Source organism: Ammodytes marinus, assembly GCF_949987685.1.
Source record: "Ammodytes marinus genome assembly, chromosome: 4".
Lineage (NCBI taxonomy): Eukaryota > Metazoa > Chordata > Actinopteri > Uranoscopiformes > Ammodytidae > Ammodytes > Ammodytes marinus.
This window is the reverse complement of record NC_137233.1, coordinates 5906174-5927849: the sequence shown is the minus strand read 5'-3', so window position 1 is coordinate 5927849 and position 21676 is coordinate 5906174. Positions and strand designations below refer to the sequence as shown.

The 21676-nt window shown below is 43.1% G+C and overlaps 1 protein-coding gene across 3 annotated transcripts in view; it reads right to left on the bottom strand.

The window, feature by feature from the left end:
- Positions 1–21676, bottom strand: part of arhgef3 (Rho guanine nucleotide exchange factor (GEF) 3) — a 98833-nt gene that overhangs the window by 7126 nt on the left and 70031 nt on the right. For all 3 annotated transcript variants that reach the window (XM_080026785.1, XM_080026786.1, XM_080026787.1), the window contains 2 exons: positions 623–871; positions 148–210 (listed from right to left, as the gene is read on the bottom strand). In XM_080026785.1, coding sequence (XP_079882911.1) covers positions 148–210; positions 623–871 — 312 coding nt within the window. The remainder of the gene's footprint in view (positions 1–147; positions 211–622; positions 872–21676) is intronic.

Genomic DNA, 21676 nt, shown 5'->3' with positions numbered 1-21676 from the left:
ACACACACACACACACACACGATCGCACACATATGAGCGTGCCGCACACACACACACACACACACACACACACACACAGTTAGCACTATAAAATAAATGTAGGGAGAAAGTCAGTGCCTCAAGGAATAAATCTAGGTTTTTGTTTACCTTCTTAGCCAACTTGAGATCCTCAACCAAGTCTTGCTCGCCCTGAGCTAACTCAAATATTGCCTGTAAAGCGAGAGAGAGAGAGAGAGAGAGTGAGAGAGAGAGAGAGAGAGAGAGTTTAGAAAAAACAACAGTAGATAGTGTGAGTTTTCCATTGGTGAAGACTGTGCAAGAATTGGAAAAGTTATTTTGATGAGTTTTTAAGAATAAAGAAGTTGTTATTTTGTAGTGTAGAATGTCAAGTTAGCCTTTCCCCCACTAGTTTATTAGGATAAAATATTGTTATTCTATATATATACATTATATATTTATTCTAACAAGGGGTCTTTACTGCTGTGTTTTATATTAATCCATTGAGAATCCATACTGTATTTTGTATGAACTATTCTAAAAACATTGCTGTGTTGATTTGCATACGTATTGTACTGTATGATGTAGCCCTATGTATTTGTCTATAATTTTGCTCCCTTTTCACCTCTTGTCGTTTGATCTCCTTTGGACTCAGACTTTGCGTCGCTCCCAGTCGCACGTCAAACGTCTCGCTCCACAGTTTGCTGTCACGGCGTTTGGCGGCTTGAGTTGTTGCTGTGGAAACCCGTGTGGTCGTCATGGAGGAGGAAGTGTTGGTGATGACGCGCGTCTTTGTTGTAGTAGAAGAAGAAGAAGATGGAGGAGGATGAGCAGCTCTCTCTGTCTGAGTCTCATTACGGAAACTGATGGAACGCTAAACAGAGGAAAATACAGAGAAATATATTAATATTTAGGCCCCAAAAAAATTAATAATAATAATAACTAGAACTGCAAGCAGTTTTTACCGGGGGCCAAGCCTCCGACGCAACTCGTCGTCAACCGCCGCGCCGGCCGCTCACTTCGCAGAGTCCGTGGATGTAAAGTTTTTGACCGTGGGATGTTCGGTGCGGGAGTTGTATAGGTATCGCTGTTTATGGATGAATTTCGCGAAACTGCCACGGTGGAACGATGCAGCTCAATTCACAGAACAAGTGGATGTCAAGTTTTTTAATGTGCGATGTTTGGTTGGAGAGTTATGAGCAAAAGCAGATTGTCAGCCTTGACAAAATGGCGGCCGGAGCTAATTGCACAATGTAATGTCAATGGACATGCTAGCTGAGATTAGCATCCCGCCTTTTTTCTTTGATGGAAAAAAAAATAATCTAATTTTATTAAAAAGTCCCTTACACATTAATATTTCTTGGCCATATTTTTTATATAGACTCGTGTATGCCCCTTGATGGTTTCCTGTGAGTTTTAAGAAAATTCCTCTGGCCAATTAGGAGATATAAAATTTCCTAATTTATGGCGCCCCCTTATGGCGAAAATGTCAAATTTTTTTATTGAACGCAATTAAGGGTAGCCCCAACATATGTCTAAAATTTGGACTTGATCCGACTTATGATTTTGGATTTATGAATTTCTACGTAAAACGTAGCTAATCAACAAATATTTAAAACGCTACCGTTTCGTTATCCATGGTCGGATCAAAATCATTTTACATGATTTCTTTCCGTGTTGGTCGGTAGATGTTCTGTGCAAAGTTGGGTGTCAATTGTGCAAAAATTGTGGGAGGAGTAGCGAAAAATCAATTAGGAAATATAAAATTTCCTAATTTATGGCGCCCCCCTATGGCGAAATTTTCCCAATTTTTTATTGAACGCAATTAAGGGTAGCCCCAACATATGTCTAAAATTTGGACTTGATCCGATTTATGATTTTGGATTTATGAATTTCTACGTAGAACGTAGTCATCAACAAATATTTAAAACGCTACCGTTTCGTTATCGATGGTCGGATCAAAATGCTTTAGCATGATTTCTTTCCGTGTGGGTCGGTAGATGTTCTGTGCAAACTTTGGTGTCAATTGTCCAAAAATTGTGGGAGGAGTAGCGAAAAGTCAGTTTTACAGTTTTTGCGATTTTGCGAAAAATCTATAATATCGCAAATGGGCGTGGCCTATGCCAAATGATGCAGCTGACTCCAGTGCATCTGTGGATATAAAGTTTTTGACTGTGGGATGTTCGGTGTGGGAGCTATGACGTTTTCCTTGATATAGCGCCACCTAGTGGCCGGCATGTCTGAATTTTTTTGTCTGCGTAGTCCGGACGGACCTGGATCTAGTCATGCAATTGGCATGTCTGCACCCTTTACGGTTTGGGCTGTGCACACAGTTTTAGGGGGGTAAGTATAATAATAATCCTTACAAAAACAATAGGGTTCCCTGCCCGCAGGGCTTGGGAACCGCGTTGCTCTGCAAAACGCGGTCCCAGCTCCTGCTCGGGCTTGGCCCCCTAACTAGAACTGCAAGCAGTTTTTACCGGGGGCCAAGCCTCCGACGCAACTCGTCGTCAACCGCCGCGCCGGCCGCTCACTCTGCAGAATCTGCGGATGTAAAGTTTTTGACCGTGGGATGTTCGGTGCGGGAGTTGTATAGGTATCGCTGTTTACGGATGAATTTCGCGAAAGTGCCACGGTGGAACGATGCAGCTCAATTCACAGAACAAGTGGATGTCAAGTTTTTTAATGTGCGATGTGTGGTTGGCGAGTTATGAGCAAAAGCAGATTGTCAGCCTTGACAAAATGGCCGCCGGAGCTAATTGCACAATGTAATGTCAATGGACATGCTAACATTCCCGCCTTTTTTCTTTGACGGAAAAAAAAAAATCTAATTTTATTAAAAAGTCCCTTAAACATTACTATTTCTTGGCCACATTTTTCATATAGACTTGGGTATGCCCCTTGATGGTTTCCCGTGAGTTTTAAGAAAATTCCTCTGGCCAATTAGGAGATATAAAATTTCCTAATTTATGGCGCCCCCTTATGGCAAAATTCTCCAAATTTTTTATTGAACGCAATTAAGGGTAGCCCCAACATATGTCTAAAATTTGGACTTGATCCGACTTATGATTTTGGATTTATGAATTTTTTCGTAAAACGTAGCTAATCAACAAATATTTAAAACGCTACCGTTTCGTTATCGATGGTCGGATCAAAATGCTTTTGAAAAAATCTTTTCCGTGTGGGTCGGTAGATGTTCTGTGCAAACGTTGGTGTCAATTGTCCAAAAATTGTGGGAGGAGTAGCGAAAAATATGTTTTGCAGTTTTCGCGATTTTGCGAAAAATCTATAATATCGCAAATGGGCGTGGCCTATGCCAAATGATGCAGCTGACTCCAGTGCATCTGTGGATATAAAGTTTTTGACTGTGGGACGTTCGGTGTGGGAGTTATGACCCCAAACGCGTTTTCCTTTGTTGTAGCGCCACCTAGTGGCCGGCATGTCTGAATTTTTGTCGTATGCGTAGTCCGGACGGACCTGGATCTAGTCATGCAATTGGCATGTCTGCACCCTTTACGGTTTGGGCTGTGCACGCAGTTTTAGGGAGGTACAAATAATAATAATAACTAGAACTGCAAGCAGTTTTGACCGGGGGCCAAGCCTCCGACGCGACTCGTCGTCAACCGCCGCGCCGGCCGCTCACTCCACAGAATCTGCGGATGTAAAGTTTTTGACCGTGGGTTGTTCGGTGCGGGAGTTGTATAGGTATCGCTGTTTACGGATGAATTTCGCGAAACTGCCACGGTGGAACGATGCAGCTCAATTCACAGAACAAGTGGATGTCAAGTTTTTTAATGTGCGATGTGTGGTTGGCGAGTTATGAGCAAAAGCAGATTGTCAGCTTTGACAAAATGGCCGCCGGAGCTAATTGCACAATGTAATGTCAATGGACATGCTAACATTCCCGCCTTTTTTCTTTGACGGAAAAAAAAAAATCTAATTTTATTAAAAAGTCCCTTAAACATTACTATTTCTTGGCCATATTTTTCATATAGACTTGGGTATGCCCCTTGATGGTTTCCCGTGAGTTTTAAGAAAATTCCTCTGGCCAATTAGGAGATATAAAATTTCCTAATTTATGGCGCCCCCTTATGGCAAAATTCTCCAAATTTTTTATTGAACGCAATTAAGGGTAGCCCCAACATATGTCTAAAATTTGGACTTGATCCGACTTATGATTTTGGATTTATGAATTATTTCGTAAAACGTAGCTAATCAACAAATATTTAAAATGCTACCGTTTCGTTATCGATGGTCGGATCAAAATTATTTTAAGTGATTTTTTTCCGTGTGGGTCGGTAGATGTTCTGTGCAAAGTTTGGTGTCAATTGTCCAAAAAATATGGGAGGAGTAGCGAAAAATATGTTTTGCAGTTTTCGCGATTTTGCGAAAAATCTATAATATCGCAAATGGGCGTGGCCTATGCCAAATGATGCAACTGACTCCAGTGCATCTGTGGGTATAAAGTTTTTGACTGTGGGACGTTCGGTTTGGGAGTTATGACCCCAAACGCGTTTTCCTTCGTTGTAGCGCCACCTAGTGGCCGGCATGTCTGAATTTTTTTGTAGGCCGAGAGGCCGGGGGTCTGAACTAGTCATACAAGTGGCATGTCCCAACCCTTTATGGTTTGGGCTGCAGCACCACTTTTACTCGGAGAAAAATAAAAATAATAATAATAATAATAATCGCCACAAAAACAATAGGGTTCCCTGCCCCGCAGGGCTTGGGAACCGCGTTGCTGTGCAAAACGCGGTCCCAGCTCCTGCTCGGGCTTGGCCCCCTAACTAGAACTGCAAGCAGTTTTTACCGGGGGCCAAGCCTCCGACGCAACTCGTCGTCAACCGCCGCGCCGGCCGCTCACTCCGCAGAATCTGCGGATGTAAAGTTTTTGACCGTGGGATGTTCGGTGCGGGAGTTGTATAGGTATCGCTGTTTACGGATGAATTTCGCGAAAGTGCCACGGTGGAACGATGCAGCTCAATTCACAGAACAAGTGGATGTCAAGTTTTTTAATGTGCGATGTGTGGTTGGCGAGTTATGAGCAAAAGCAGATTGTCAGCCTTGACAAAATGGCCGCCGGAGCTAATTGCACAATGTAATGTCAATGGACATGCTAACATTCCCGCCTTTTTTCTTTGACGGAAAAAAAAAAATCTAATTTTATTAAAAAGTCCCTTAAACATTACTATTTCTTGGCCATATTTTTTATATAGACTCGTGTATGCCCCTTGATAGTTTCCCGTGAGTTTCAAGAAAATTCCTCTGGCCAATTAGGAGATATGAAATTTCATAATTTATGGCGCCCCCTTATGGCGAAAATGTCCAATTTTTTTATTGAACGCAATTAAGGGTAGCCCCAACATACGTCTAAAATTTGGACTTGATCCGACTTATGATTTTGGATTTATGAATTTTTACGTAAAACGTAGCTAATCAACAAATATTTAAAACGCTACCGTTTCGTTATCGATGGTCGGATCGAAATGCTTTAGCAATTTTTTTTTCCGTGTGGGTCGGTAGATGTTCTGTGCAAAGTTTGGTGTCAATTGTCCAAAAATTATGGGAGGAGTAGCGAAAAATATGTTTTGCAGTTTTCGCGATTTTGCGAAAAATCTATAACATCGCAAATGGGCGTGGCCTATGCCAAATGATGCAGCTGACTCCAGTGCATCTGTGGATATAAAGTTTTTGACTGTGGGACGCTCGGTGTGGGAGTTATGACCCCAAACGCGTTTTCATTCGTTGTAGCGCCACCTAGTGGCCGGCATGTCTGAATTTTTTTGTATGCGTACACGGCCCGGACCTGGATCTAGTCATGCAATTGGCATGTCTGCGCCCTTTACGGTTTGGGCTGTGCACGCAGTTTTAGATGACTACAAATAATAATAATAATAATAATAATCGCCACAAAAACAATAGGGTTCCCTGCCCCGCAGGGCTTGGGAACCGCGTTGCTGTGCAAAACGCGGTCCCAGCTCCTGCTCGGGCTTGGCCCCCTAACTAGAACTGCAAGCAGTTTTTACCGGGGGCCAAGCCTCCGACGCTACTCGTCGTCAACCGCCGCGCCGGCCGCTCACTCCGCAGAATCCGCGGATGTAAAGTTTTTGACCGTGGGATGTTCGGTGCGGGAGTTGTATAGGTATCGCTGTTTATGGATGAATTTTGCGAAACTGCCACGGTGGAACGATGCAGCTCAATTCACAGAACAAGTGCATGTCAAGTTTTTTAATGTGCGATGTGTGGTTGGCGAGTTATGAGCAAAAGCAGATTGTCAGCCTTGACAAAATGGCCGCCGGAGCTAATTGCACAATGTAATGTCAATGGACATGCTAACATTCCCGCCTTTTTTCTTTGACGGAAAAAAAAAAATCTAATTTTATTAAAAAGTCCCTTAAACATTACTATTTCTTGGCCATATTTTTCATATAGACTTGGGTATGCCCCTTGATGGTTTCCCGTGAGTTTTAAGAAAATTCCTCTGGCCAATTAGGAGATATAAAATTTCCTAATTTATGGCGCCCCCTTATGGCAAAATTCTCCAAATTTTTTATTGAACGCAATTAAGGGTAGCCCCAACATATGTCTAAAATTTGGACTTGATCCTACTTATGATTTTGGATTTATGAATTTTTTCGTAAAACGTAGCTAATCAACAAATATTTAAAACGCTACCGTTTCGTTATCGATGGTCGTATCAAAATTCTTTTACGTGATTTCTTTCCGTGCGGGTCGGTAGATGTTCTGTGCAAACTTTGGTGTCAATTGTCCAAAAATTGTGGGAGGAGTAGCGAAAAATATGTTTTGCAGTTTTCGCGATTTTGCAAAAAATCTATAATATCGCAAATGGGCGTGGCCTATGCCAAATGATGCAGCTGACTCCAGTGCATATGTGGATATAAAGTTTTTGACTGTGGGACGTTCGGTGTGGGAGTTATGACCCCAAACGCGTTTTCCTTCGTTGTAGCGCCACCTAGTGGCCGGCATGTCTGAATTTTTGTCGTATGCGTAGTCCGGACGGACCTGGATCTAGTCATGCAATTGGCATGTCTGCACCCTTTACGGTTTGGGCTGTGCACGCAGTTTTAGGGAGGTACAAATAATAATAATAATAACTAGAACTGCAAGCAGTTTTTACCGGGGGCCAAGCCTCCGACGCGACTCGTCGTCAACCGCTGCGCCGGCCGCTCACTCCGCAGAATCTGCGGATGTAAAGTTTTTGACCGTGGGATGTTCGGTGCGGGAGTTGTATAGGTATCGCTGTTTACGGATGAATTTGGCGAAACTGCCACGGTGGAACGATGCAGCTCAATTCACAGAACAAGTGGATGTCAAGTTTTTTAATGTGCGATGTGTGGTTGGCGAGTTATGAGCAAAAGCAGATTGTCAGCCTTGACAAAATGGCCGCCGGAGCTAATTGCACAATGTAATGTCAATGGACATGCTAACATTCCCGCCTTTTTTCTTTGACGGAAAAAAAAAAATCTAATTTTATTAAAAAGTCCCTTAAACATTACTATTTCTTGGCCATATTTTTTCTATAGACTCGTGTTTGCCCCTTGATGTTTTACCGTGAGTTTTAAGAAAATTCCTCTGGCCAATTAGGAGATATAAAATTTCCTAATTTATGGCGCCCCCTTATGGCGAAAATGTCCAATTTTTTTATTGAACGCAATTAAGGGTAGCCCCAACATATGTCTAAAATTTGGACTTGATCCGACTTATGATTTTGGATTTATGAATTTTTTCGTAAAACGTAGCTAATCAACAAATATTTAAAACGCTACCGTTTCGTTATCCATGGTCGGATCAAAATTCTTTCGTATGATTTCTTTCCGTGTGGGTCGGTAGATGTTCTGTGCAATGTTTGGTGTCGATTGTCCAAAAATTGTGGGAGGAGTAGCGAAAAATATGTTTTGAAGTTTTCGCGATTTTGCGAAAAATCTATAATATCGCAAATGGGCGTGGCCTATGCCAAATGATGCAGCTGACTCCAGTGCATCTGTGGATATAAAGTTTTTGACTGTGGGACGTTCGGTGTGGGAGTTATGACCCCAAACGCGTTTTCTTTGGTGTAGCGCCACCTAGTGGCCGGCATGTCTGAATTTTTTTGTATGCGTAGTCCGGACGGACCTGGATCTAGTCATGCAATTGGCATGTCTGCACCCTTTACGGTTTGGGCTGTGGACACAGTTTTAGGGAGGTAAGTATAATAATAATAATAATCGCCACAAAAACAATAGGGTTCCCTGCCCCGCAGGGCTTGGGAACCGCGTTGCTGTGCAAAACGCGGTCCCAGCTCCTGCTCGGGCTTGGCCCCCTAACTAGAACTGCAAGCAGTTTTTACCGGGGGCCAAGCCTCCGACGCAACTCGTCGTCAACCGCCGCGCCGGCCGCTCACTCCACAGAATCTGCGGATGTAAAGTTTTTGACCGTGGGATGTTCGGTGCGGGAGTTGTATAGGTATCGCTGTTTACGGATGAATTTTGCGAAAGTGCCACGGTGGAACGATGCAGCTCAATTCACAGAACAAGTGGATGTCAAGTTTTTTAATGTGCGATGTGTGGTTGGCGAGTTATGAGCAAAAGTAGATTGTCAGCCTTGACAAAATGGCCGCCGGAGCTAATTGCACAATGTAATGTCAATGGACATGCTAACATTCCCGCCTTTTTTCTTTGACGGAAAAAAAAAAATCTAATTTTATTAAAAAGTCCCTTAAACATTACTATTTCTTGGCCATATTTTTTCTATAGACTCGTGTATGCCCCTTGATGGTTTACCGTGAGTTTTAAGAAAATTCCTCTGGCCAATTAGGAGATATAAAATTTCCTAATTTATGGCGCCCCCTTATGGCGAAAATTTCCAAATTTTCTATTGAACGCAATTAAGGGTAGCCCCAACATATGTCTAGAATTTGGACTTGATCCGACTTATGATTTTGGATTTATGAATTTCTACGTAAAACGTAGCTAATCAACAAATATTCAAAGCGCTACCGTTTCGTTATCGATGGTCGGATCAAAATTCTGTGTGATAATTTCTTTCCGTGTGGGTCGGTAGATGTTCTGTGAAAAGTTTGGTGTCAATTGTCCAAAAAATATGGGAGGAGTAGCGAAAAATATGTTTTGCAGTTTTCGCGATTTTGCGAAAAATCTATAATATCGCAAATGGGCGTGGCCTATGCCAAATGATGCAGCTGACTCCAGTGCATCTGTGGATATAAAGTTTTTGACTGTGGGGCGTTCGGTGTGGGAGTTATGACCCCAAACGCGTTTTCCTTTGTTGTAGCGCCACCTAGTGGCCGGCATGTCTGAATTTTTTTGTATGCTGAGAATTCACGGATCTGGATCTAGTCATGCAATTGGCATGTCTGCACCCTTTACGGTTTGGGCTGTGGACACAGTTTTAGGGGGCGAAGTATAATAATAAAAATAATCCTTACAAAAACAATAGGGTTCCCTGCCCCGCAGGGCTTGGGAACCGCGTTGCTGTGCAAAACGCGGTCCCAGCTCCTGCTCGGGCTTGGCCCCCTAATAACTAGAACTGCAAGCAGTTTTTACCGGGGGCCAAGCCTCCGACGCAACTCGTCGTCAACCGCCGCGCCGGCCGCTCACTTCACGGAATCTGTGGATGTAAAGTTTTTGACCGTGGGATGTTCGGTGTGGGAGTTGTATAGGTATCGCTGTTTACGGATGAATTTCGCGAAACTGCCACGGTGGAACGATGCAGCTCAATTCACAGAACAAGTGGATGTCAAGTTTTTTAATGTGCGATGTTTGGTTGGAGAGTTATGAGCAAAAGCAGATTAAAATGGCTGCCGGAGCTAATTGCACAATGTAATGTCAATGGACATGCTAACATTCCCGCCTTTTTTCTTTGACGGAATTTTTTTTTTTAAATTTTATTAAAAAGTCCCTTAAACATTACTATTTCTTGGCCATATTTTTTATATAGACTCGGGTATGCCCCTTGATGGTTTCCCGTGAGTTTTAAGAAAATTCCTTTGGCCAATTAGGAGATATAAAATTTCCTAATTTATGGCGCCCCCTTATGGCAAAATTCTCCAAATTTTTTATTGAACGCAATTAAGGGTAGCCCCAACATATGTCTAAAATTTGGACTTGATCCGACTTATGATTTTGGATTTATTAATTTTTTCGTAAAACGTAGCTAATCAACAAATATTTAAAACGCTACCGTTTCTCTATCCATGGTCGGATCAAAATTCTTTCAAAAAAATATTTTCCGTGTGGGTCGGTAGATGTTCTGTGCAAAGTTTGGTGTCAATTGTCCAAGAAATATGGGAGGAGTAGCGAAAAATATGTTTTGCAGTTTTCGCGATTTTGCGAAAAATGTATAATATCGCAAATGGGCGTGGCCTATGCCAAATGATGCAGCTGACTCCAGTGCATCTGTGGATATAAAGTTTTTGACTGTGGGACGTTCGGTGTGGGAGTTATGACCCCAAACGCGTTTTCCTTTGTTGTAGCGCCACCTAGTGGCCGGCATTTCTGAATTTTGTTGTATGCTGAGATTTCACGGACCTGGATCTAGTCATGCAATTGGCATGTCTGCACCCTTTACGGTTTGGGCTGTGCACGCAGTTCTAGCGGCGACAAATAATAATAATAACTAGAACTGCAAGCAGTTTTGACCGGGGGCCAAGCCTCCGACGCAACTCGTCGTCAACCGCTGCGCCGGCCGCTCACTCCACGGAACCTGTGGATGTAAAGTTTTTGACCGTGGGATGTTCGGTGTGGGAGTTGTATAGGCATCGCTGTTTATGGATGAATTTCGCGAAACTGCCACGGTGGAACGATGCAGCTCAATTCACAGAACAAGCGGATGTCAAGTTTTTTAATGTGCGATGTTTGGTTGGCGAGTTATGAGCAAAAGCAGATTGTCAGCCTTGACAAAATGGCCGCCGGAGCTAATTGCACAATGTAATGTCAATGGACATGCTAACATTCCCGCCTTTTTTCTTTGACGGAAAAAAAAAAATCTAATTTTATTAAAAATTCCCTTAAACATTAATATTTCTTGGCCATATTTTTTCTATAGACTCGTGTATGCCCCTTGATGGTTTCCCGTGAGTTTTAAGAAAATTCCTCTGGCCAATTAGGAGATATAAAATTTCCTAATTTATGGCGCCCCCTTGTGGCGAAATTCTCCAAATTTTTTATTGAACGCAATTAAGGGTAGCCCCAACATATGTTTAAAATTTGGACTTGATCCGACTTATGATTTTGGATTTATTAATTTTTTCGTAAAACGTAGCTAATCAACAAATATTCAAAGCGCTACCGTTTCGTTATCGATGGTCGGATCAAAATTCTGTGTGATAATTTCTTTCCGTGTGGGTCGGTAGATGTTCTGTGCAAAGTCTGGTGTCAATTGTCCAAAAATTGTGGGAGGAGTAGCGAAAAATATGTTTTTCAGTTTTCGCGATTTTGCGAAAAATCTATAATATCGCAAATGGGCGTGGCCTATGCCAAATGATGCAACTGACTCCAGTGAATATGTGGATATAAAGTTTTTGACTGTGGGACGTTCGGTTTGGCAGTTATGACCCCAAACGCGTTTTCCTTCGTTGTAGCGCCACCTAGTGGCCGGCATGTCTGAATTTTGTTGTATGCGTAGTCCGGACGGACCTGGATCTAGTCATGCAATTGGCATGTCTGCACCCTTTACGGTTTGGGCTGTGCACGCAGTTTTAGGGAGGTACAAATAATAATAATAAAAAAAATCCTTACAAAAACAATAGGGTTCCCTGCCCCGCAGGGCTTGGGAACCGCGTTGCTGTGCAAAACGCGGTCCCAGCTCCTGCTCGGGCTTGGCCCCCTAACTAGAACTGCAAGCAGTTTTTACCGGGGGCCAAGCCTCCGACGCAACTCGTCGTCAAGCGCCGTGCCGGCCGCTCACTCCGCAGAATCTGCGGATGTAAAGTTTTTGACCGTGGGATGTTCGGTGCGGGAGTTGTATAGGTATCGCTGTTTACGGATGAATTTCGCGAAAGTGCCACGGTGGAACGATGCAGCTCAATTCACAGAACAAGTGGATGTCAAGTTTTTTAATGTGTGATGTGTGGTTGGCGAGTTATGAGCAAAAGCAGATTGTCAGCCTTGACAAAATGGCCGCCGGAGCTAATTGCACAATGTAATGTCAATGGACATGCTAACATTCCCGCCTTTTTTCTTTGACGGAATTTTTTTTTTTTTATTTTATTAAAAAGTCCCTTAAACATTACTATTTCTTGGCCATATTTTTCATATAGACTTGGGTATGCCCCTTGATGGTTTCCCGTGAGTTTTAAGAAAATTCCTCTGGCCAATTAGGAGATATAAAATTTCCTAATTTATGGCGCCCCCCTATGGCGAAAATGTCCAATTTTTTTATTATACGCAATTAAGGGTAGCCCCAACATATGTCTAAAATCTGGACTTGATCCGACTTATGATTTTGGATTTATGAATTTTTTCGTAAAACGTAGCTAATCAAGAAATATTTAAAACGCTACCGTTTCGTTATCCATGGTCGTATCAAAATTCTTTCGAATGATTTTTTTCCGTGTGGGTCGGTAGATGTTCTGTGCAAACTTTGGTGTCAATTGTCCAGAAATTGTGGGAGGAGTAGCGAAAAATATGTTTTGCAGTTTTCGCGATTTTGCGAAAAATCTATAATATCGCAAATGGGCGTGGCCTATGCCAAATGATGCAGCTGACTCCAGTGCATATGTGGATATAAAGTTTTTGACGGTGGGACGTTCGGTGTGGGAGTTATAGCCCCAAACGCGTTTTCTTTGGTGTAGCGCCACCTAGTGGCCGGCATGTCTGAAATTTTTTGTAGGCCGAGAGGCCGGGGGTCTGAACTAGTCATGCAAGTGGCATGTCCCAACCCTTTACGGTTTGGGCTGTGGACACAGTTTTATGCGGCGAAGTATAATAATAATAATAATCGCCACAAAAACAATAGGGTTCCCTGCCCCGCAGGGCTTGGGAACCGCGTTGCTGTGCAAAACGCGGTCCCAGCTCCTGCTCGGGCTTGGCCCCCTAATAATAATCGCCACAAAAACAATAGGGTTCCCTGCCCCGCAGGGCTTGGGAACCGCGTTGCTGTGCAAAACGCGGTCCCAGCTCCTGCTCGGGCTTGGCCCCCTAACTAGAACTGCAAGCAGTTTTTACCGGGGGCCAAGCCTCCGACGCAACTCGTCGTCAACCGCCGCGCCGGCCGCTCACTCCGCGGAATCTGCGGATGTAAAGTTTTTGACCGTGGGATGTTCGGTGCGGGAGTTGTATAGGTATCGCTGTTTACGGATGAATTTCGCGAAAGTGCCACGGTGGAACGATGCAGCTCAATTCACAGAACAAGTGGATGTCAAGTTTTTTAATGTGCGATGTGTGGTTGGCGAGTTATGAGCAAAAGCAGATTGTCAGCCTTGACAAAATGGCCGCCGGAGCTAATTGCACAATGTAATGTCAATGGACATGCTAACATTCCCGCCTTTTTTCTTTGACGGAAACAAAAAAATCTAATTTTATTAAAAAGTCCCTTAAACATTACTATTTCTTGGCCATATTTTTCATATAGACTCGTGTATGCCCCTTGATGGTTTCCCGTGAGTTTTAAGAAAATTCCTCTGGCCAATTAGGAGATATGAAATTTCCTAATTTATGGCGCCCCCTTATGGCGAAAATGTCCAATTTTTTTATTGAACGCAATTAAGGGTAGCCCCAACATATGTCTAAAATTTGGACTTGATCCGACTTATGATTTTGGATTTATTAATTTTTTCGTAAAACGTAGCTAATCAACAAATATTTAAAACGCTACCGTTTCGTTATCCATGGTCGGATCACAATTCTTTTACATAAATTTTTACCGTGTGGGTCGGTAGATGTTCTGTGCAAACTTTGGTGTCAATTGTCCAAAAATTGTGGGAGGAGTAGCGAAAAGTCAGTTTTGCAGTTTTCGCGATTTTGCGAAAAATCTATAATATCGCAAATGGGCGTGGCCTATGCCAAATGATGCAGCTGACTCCAGTGCATCTGTGGATATAAAGTTTTTGACTGTGGGAGGTTCGGTGTGGGAGTTATGACCCCAAACGCGTTTTCCTTTGTTATAGCGCCACCTAGTGGCCGGCATGTCTGAATTTTGTTGTATGCCGACACGGCCCGGACCTGGATCTAGTCATGCAATTGGCATGTCTGCACCCTTTACGGTTTGGGCTGTGGACACAGTTTTAGGTGACTACAAATAATAACTAGAACTGCAAGCAGTTTTGACCGGGGGCCAAGCCTCCGACGCAACTCGTCGTCAAGCGCCGCGTCTGCCGCTCACTTCGCGGAATCCGTGGATTTAAAGTTTTTGACCGTGGGATGTTCGGTGCGGGAGTTGTATAGGTATCGCTGTTTACGGATGAATTTGGCGAAACTGCCACGGTGGAACGATGCAGCTCAATTCACAGAACAAGTGCATGTCAAGTTTTTTAATGTGCGATGTGTGGTTGGCGAGTTATGAGCAAAAGTAGATTGTCAGCCTTGACAAAATGGCCGCCGGAGCTAATTGCACAATGTAATGTCAATGGACATGCTAACATTCCCGCCTTTTTTCTTTGACGGAAAAAAAAAATCTAATTTTATTAAAAAGTCCCTTAAACATTACTATTTCTTGGCCATATTTTTTCTATAGACTCGTGTTTGCCCCTTGATGTTTTACCGTGAGTTTTAAGAAAATTCCTCTGGCCAATTAGGAGATATAAAATTTCCTAATTTATGGCGCCCCCTTATGGCGAAAATGTCCAATTTTTTTATTGAACGCAATTAAGGGTAGCCCCAACATATGTCTAAAATTTGGACTTGATCCGACTTATGATTTTGGATTTATGAATTTTTTCGTAAAACGTAGCTAATCAACAAATATTTAAAACGCTACCGTTTCGTTATCCATGGTCGGATCAAAATTCTTTCGAATGATTTCTTTCCGTGTGGGTCGGTAGATGTTCTGTGCAAACTTTGGTGTCAATTGTCCAAAAATTGTGGGAGGAGTAGCGAAAAATATGTTTTTCAGTTTTCGCGATTTTGCGAAAAATCTATAATATCGCAAATGGGCGTGGCCTATGCCAAATGATGCAGCTGACTCCAGTGAATATGTGGATATAAAGATTTTGACTGTGGGACGTTCGGTGTGGGAGTTATGACCCCAAACGCGTTTTCTTTGGTGTAGCGCCACCTAGTGGCCGGCATGTCTGAATTTTTTTGTATGCGTAGTCCGGACGGACCTGGATCTAGTCATGCAATTGGCATGTCTGCACCCTTTACGGTTTGGGCTGTGGACACAGTTTTAGGGAGGTAAGTATAATAATAATAATAATCGCCACAAAAACAATAGGGTTCCCTGCCCCGCAGGGCTTGGGAACCGCGTTGCTGTGCAAAACGCGGTCCCAGCTCCTGCTCGGGCTTGGCCCCCTAATAATAACTAGAACTGCAAGCAGTTTTTACCGGGGGCCAAGCCTCCGACGCGACTCGTCGTCAACCGCCGCGCCGGCCGCTCACTCCGCAGAATCCGCGGATGTAAAGTTTTTGACCGTGGGATGTTCGGTGCGGGAGTTGTATAGGTATCGCTGTTTATGGATGAATTTTGCGAAACTGCCACGGTGGAACGATGCAGCTCAATTCACAGAACAAGTGCATGTCAAGTTTTTTAATGTGCGATGTGTGGTTGGCGAGTTATGAGCAAAAGTAGATTGTCAGCCTTGACAAAATGGCCGCCGGAGCTAATTGCACAATGTAATGTCAATGGACATGCTAACATTCCCGCCTTTTTTCTTTGACGGAAAAAAAAAAATCTAATTTTATTAAAAAGTCCCTTTAACATTACTATTTCTTGGCCATATTTTTCATATAGACTCGGGTATGCCCCTTGATGGTTTCCCGTGAGTTTTAAGAAAATTCCTCTGGCCAATTAGGAGATATAAAATTTCCTAATTTATGGCGCCCCCTTATGGCGAAATTCTCCAATTTTTTTATTGAACGCAATTAAGGGTAGCCCCAACATATGTCTAAAATTTGGACTTGATCCGACTTATGATTTTGGATTTATGAATTTTTTCGTAAAACGTAGCTAATCAACAAATATTTAAAACGCTACCGTTTCGTTATCCATGGTCGGATCAAAATGCTTTAGCAAGATTTATTTCCGGGTGGGTCGGTAGATGTTCTGTGCAAAGTTTGGTGTCGATTGTCCAAAAATTTTGGGAGGAGTAGCGAAAAGTCAGTTTTGCAGTTTTCGCGATTTTGCAAAAAATCTATAATATCGCAAATGGGCGTGGCCTATGCCAAATGATGCAGCTGACTCCAGTGCATCTGTGGATATAAAGTTTTTGACTGTAGGACGTTCGGTGTGGGAGTTATGACCCCAAACGCGTTTTCTTTCGTTGTAGCGCCACCTAGTGGCCGGCATGTCTGAATTTTGTTGTATGCTGAGATTTCACGGACCTGGGTCTAGTCATGCAATTGGCATGTCTGCACCTTTTACGGTTTGGGCTGTGGACGCAGTTCTAGCGGCGACAAATAAGAATAATAACTAGAACTGCAAGCAGTTTTTACCGGGGGCCAAGCCTCCGACGCAACTCGTCGTCAACCGCCGCGCCGGCCGCTCACTTCACGGAATCTGCGGATGTAAAGTTTTTGACCGTGGGATGTTCGGTGCGGGAGTTGTATAGGTATCGCTGTTTACGGATGAATTTCGCGAAAGTGCCACGGTGGAACGATGCAGCTCAATTCACAGAACAAGTGGATGTCAAGTTTTTTAATGTGCGATGTGTGGTTGGCGAGTTATGAGCAAAAGCAGATTGTCAGCCTTGACAAAATGGCCGCCGGAGCTAATTGCACAATGTAATGTCAATGGACATGCTAACATTCCCGCCTTTTTTCTTTGACGGAAAAAAAAAAATCTAATTTTATTAAAAAGTCCCTTACACATTAATATTTCTTGGCCATATTTTTTATGTAGACTCGTGTATGCCCCTTGATGGTTTCCCGTGAGTTTTAAGAAAATTCCTTTGGCCAATTAGGAGATATAAAATTTCCTAATTTATGGCGCCCCCTTATGGCGAAATTCTCCAATTTTTTTATTGAACGCAATTAAGGGTAGCCCCAACATATGTCTAAAATTTGGACTTGATCCGACTTATGATTTTGGATTTATTAATTTTTTCGTAAAACGTAGCTAATCAACAAATATTTAAAACGCTACCGTTTCGTTATCGATGGTCGGATCAAAATTCTTTTAAGTGATTTTTTTCCGTGTGGGTCGGTAGATGTTCTGTGCAAAGTTTGGTGTCAATTGTCCAAAAAATATGGGAGGAGTAGCGAAAAATATGTTTTGCAGTTTTCGCGATTTTGCGAAAAATCTATAATATCGCAAATGGGCGTGGCCTATGCCAAATGATGCAACTGACTCCAGTGCATCTGTGGATATAAAGTTTTTGACTGTGGGACGTTCGGTGTGGGAGTTATGACCCCAAACGCGTTTTCCTTCGTTGTAGCGCCACCTAGTGGCCGGCATGTCTGAATTTTTGTCGTATGCGTAGTCCGGACGGACCTGGATCTAGTCATGCAATTGGCATGTCTGCACCCTTTACGGTTTGGGCTGTGCACGCAGTTTTAGGGAGGTACAAATAATAATAATAATAACTAGAACTGCAAGCAGTTTTGACCGGGGGCCAAGCCTCCGACGCAACTCGTCGTCAACCGCCGCGCCGGCCGCTCACTCCACGGAATCCGTGGATGTAAAGTTTTTGACCGTGGGATGTTCGGTGCGGGAGTTGTATAGGTATCGCTGTTTACGGATGAATTTCGCGAAAGTGCCACGGTAGAACAATGCAGCTCAATTCACAGAACAAGTGGATGTCAAGTTTTTTAAAGTGCGATGTTTGGTTGGCGAGTTATGAGCAAAAGCAGATTGTCAGCCTTGACAAAATGGCCGCCGGAGCTAATTGCACAATGTAATGTCAATGGACATGCTAACATTCCCGCCTTTTTTCTTTGACGGAAAAGAAAAAATCTAATTTTATTAAAAAGTCCCGTAAACATTACTATTTCTTGGCCATATTTTTCATATAGACTCGGGTACGCCCGTTGATGGTTTCCCGTGAGTTTTAAGAAAATTCCTTTGGCCAATTAGGAGATATAAAATTCCCTAGTTTATGGCGCCCCCTTATGGCGAAAATTTCCAATTTTTTTTTTGAACGTAATTAAGGGTAGCCCCAACATATGTCTAAAATTTGAACTTGATCCGACTTATGATTTTGGATTTATGAATTTCTACGTAAAACGTAGCTAATCAACAAATATTTAAAACGCTACCGTTTCTCTATCCATGGTCGGATCAAAATGCATTAGCATGATTTCTTTCCGTGTGGGTCGGTAGATGTGCTGTGCAAACTTTGGTGTCAATTGTCCAAAAATTGTGGGAGGAGTAGCGAAAAATATGTTTTTCAGTTTTCGCGATTTTGCGAAAAATCTATAATATCGCAAATGGGCGTGGCCTATGCCAAAAGATGCAGCTGACTCCAGTGAATATGTGGATATAAAGTTTTTGACTGTGGGAGTTTCGGTGTGGGAGTTATGGCCCCAAACGCGTTTTCTTTGGTGTAGCGCCACCTAGTGGCCGGCATGTCTGAATAGTTTTGTATGCGTACACGGCCCGGACCTGGATCTAGTCATGCAATTGGCATGTCTGCACCCTTTACGGTTTGGCCTGTGGACACAGTTTTAGGTGACTACAAATAATAATCCTTACTAAAACAATAGGGTTCCCTGCCCCGCAGGGCTTGGGAACCGCGTTGCTGTGCAAAACGCGGTCCCAGCTCCTGCTCGGGCTTGGCCCCCTAACTAGAACTGCAAGCAGTTTTTACCGGGGGCCAAGCCTCCGACGCAACTCGTCGTCAACCGCCGCGCCGGCCGCTCACTCCGCAGAATCTGCGGATGTAAAGTTTTTGACCGTGGGATGTTCGGTGCGGGAGTTGTATAGGTATCGCTGTTTACGGATGAATTTGGCAAAACTGCCACGGTGGAACGATGCAGCTCAATTCACAGAACAAGTGGATGTCAAGTTTTTTAATGTGCGATGTTTGGTTGGCGAGTTATGAGCAAAAGCAGATTGTCAGCCTTGACAAAATGGCCGCCGGAGCTAATTGCACAATGTAATGTCAATGGACATGCTAACATTCCCGCCTTTTTTCTTTGACGGAAAAAAAAAAATCTAATTTTATTAAAAAGTCCCTTAAACATTACTATTTCTTGGCCATATTTTTTCTATAGACTCGTGTATGCCCCTTGATGGTTTCCCGTGAGTTTTAAGAAAATTCCTCTGGCCAATTAGGAGATATAATATTTCCTAATTTATGGCGCCCCCTTATGGCGAAAATTTCCATATTTTTTATTGAACGCAATTAAGGGTAGCCCCAACATATGTCTAAAATTTGGACTTGATCCGACTTATGATTTTGGATTTATGAATTTCTACGTAGAACGTAGCTAATCAACAAATATTTAAAACGCTACCGTTTCGTTATCGATGGTCGGATCAAAATGCTTTTACGTGTTTTTTTTCCGTGTGGGTCGGTAGATGTTCTGTGCAAAGTTTGGTGTCAATTGTCCAAAAACTATGGGAGGAGTAGCGAAAAATATGTTTTGCAGTTTTTGCGATTTTGCGAAAAATCTATAATATCGCAAATGGGCGTGGCCTATGCCAAATGATGCAGCTGACTCCAGTGCATCTGTGGATATAAAGTTTTTGACGGTGGGACGTTCGGTGTGGGAGTTATGACCCCAAACGCGTTTTCCTTCGTTGTAGCGCCACCTAGTGGCCGGCATGTCTGAATTTTTGTCGTATGCGTAGTCCGGACGGACCTGGATCTAGTCATGCAATTGGCATGTCTGCACCCTTTACGGTTTGGGCTGTGCACGCAGTTTTAGGGAGGTACAAATAATAATAATAATAATAATAATAATCGCCACAAAAACAATAGGGTTCCCTGCCCCGCAGGGCTTGGGAACCGCGTTGCTGTGCAAAACGCGGTCCCAGCTCCTGCTCGGGCTTGGCCCCCTAACTAGAACTGCAAGCAGTTTTTACCGGGGGCCAAGCCTCCGACGCAACTCGTCGTCAACCGCCGCGCCGGCCGCTCCCTTCGCGGAATCTGCGGATGTAAAGTTTTTGACCGTGGGATGTTCGGTGCGGGAGTTGTATAGGTATCGCTGTTTACGGATGAATTTCGCGAAAGTGCCACGGTGGAACGATGCAGCTCAATTCACAGAACAAGTGGATGTCAAGTTTTTTAATGTGCGATGTGTGGTTGGCGAGTTATGAGCAAAAGCAGATTGTCAGCCTTGACAAAATGGCCGCCGGAGCTAATTGCACAATGTAATGTCAATGGACATGCTAACATTCCCGCCTTTTTTCTTTGATGGAAAAAAAAAATATCTAATTTTATTAAAAAGTCCCTTACACATTAATATTTCTTGGCCATATTTTTTATATAGACTCGTGTATGCCCCTTGATGGTTTCCCGTGAGTTTTAAGAAATTTCCTCTGGCCAATTAGGAGATATGAAATTTCCTAATTTATGGCGCCCCCTTATGGCAAAATTCTCCAAATTTTTTATTGAACGTAATTAAGGGTAGCCCCAACATATGTCTAAAATTTGGACTTGATCCGACTTATGATTTTGGATTTATGAATTTTTTCGTAAAACGTAGCTAATCAACAAATATTTAAAACGCTACCGTTTCGTTATCGATGGTCGGATCAAAATGCTTTTGAAAAAATCTTTTCCGTGTGGGTCGGTAGATGTTCTGTGCAAACGTTGGTGTCAATTGTCCAAAAATTGTGGGAGGAGTAGCGAAAAGTCAGTTTTGCGGTTTTCGCGATTTTGCGAAAAATCTATAATATCGCAAATGGGCGTGGCCTATGCCAAATGATGCAGCTGACTCCAGTGCATATGTGGATATAAAGTTTTTGACTCTGGGACGTTCGGTGTGGGAGTTATGACCCCAAACGCGTTTTCCTTCGTTGTAGCGCCACCTAGTGGCCGGCATGTCTGAATTTTTGTCGTATGCGTAGTCCGGGCGGACCTGGATCTAGTCATGCAATTGGCATGTCTGCACCCTTTACGGTTTGGGCTGTGCACGCAGTTTTAGGGAGGTACAAATAATAATAATAATAATAATAATAACTAGAACTGCAAGCAGTTTTTACCGGGGGCCAAGCCTCCGACGCAACTCGTCGTCAACCGCCGCGCCGGCCGCTCACTCCGCAGAAGCTGCGGATGTAAAGTTTTTGACCGTGGGATGTTCGGTGCGGGAGTTGTATAGGTATCGCTGTTTACGGATGAATTTCGCGAAAGTGCCACGGTGGAACGATGCAGCTCAATTCACAGAACAAGTGGATGTCAAGTTTTTTAATGTGCGATGTGTGGTTGGCGAGTTATGAGCAAAAGCAGATTGTCAGCCTTGACAAAATGGCCGCCGGAGCTAATTGCACAATGTAATGTCAATGGACATGCTAACATTCCCGCCTTTTTTCTTTGATGGAAAAAAAAAATATCTAATTTTATTAAAAAGTCCCTTACACATTAATATTTCTTGGCCATATTTTTTATATAGACTCGTGTATGCCCCTT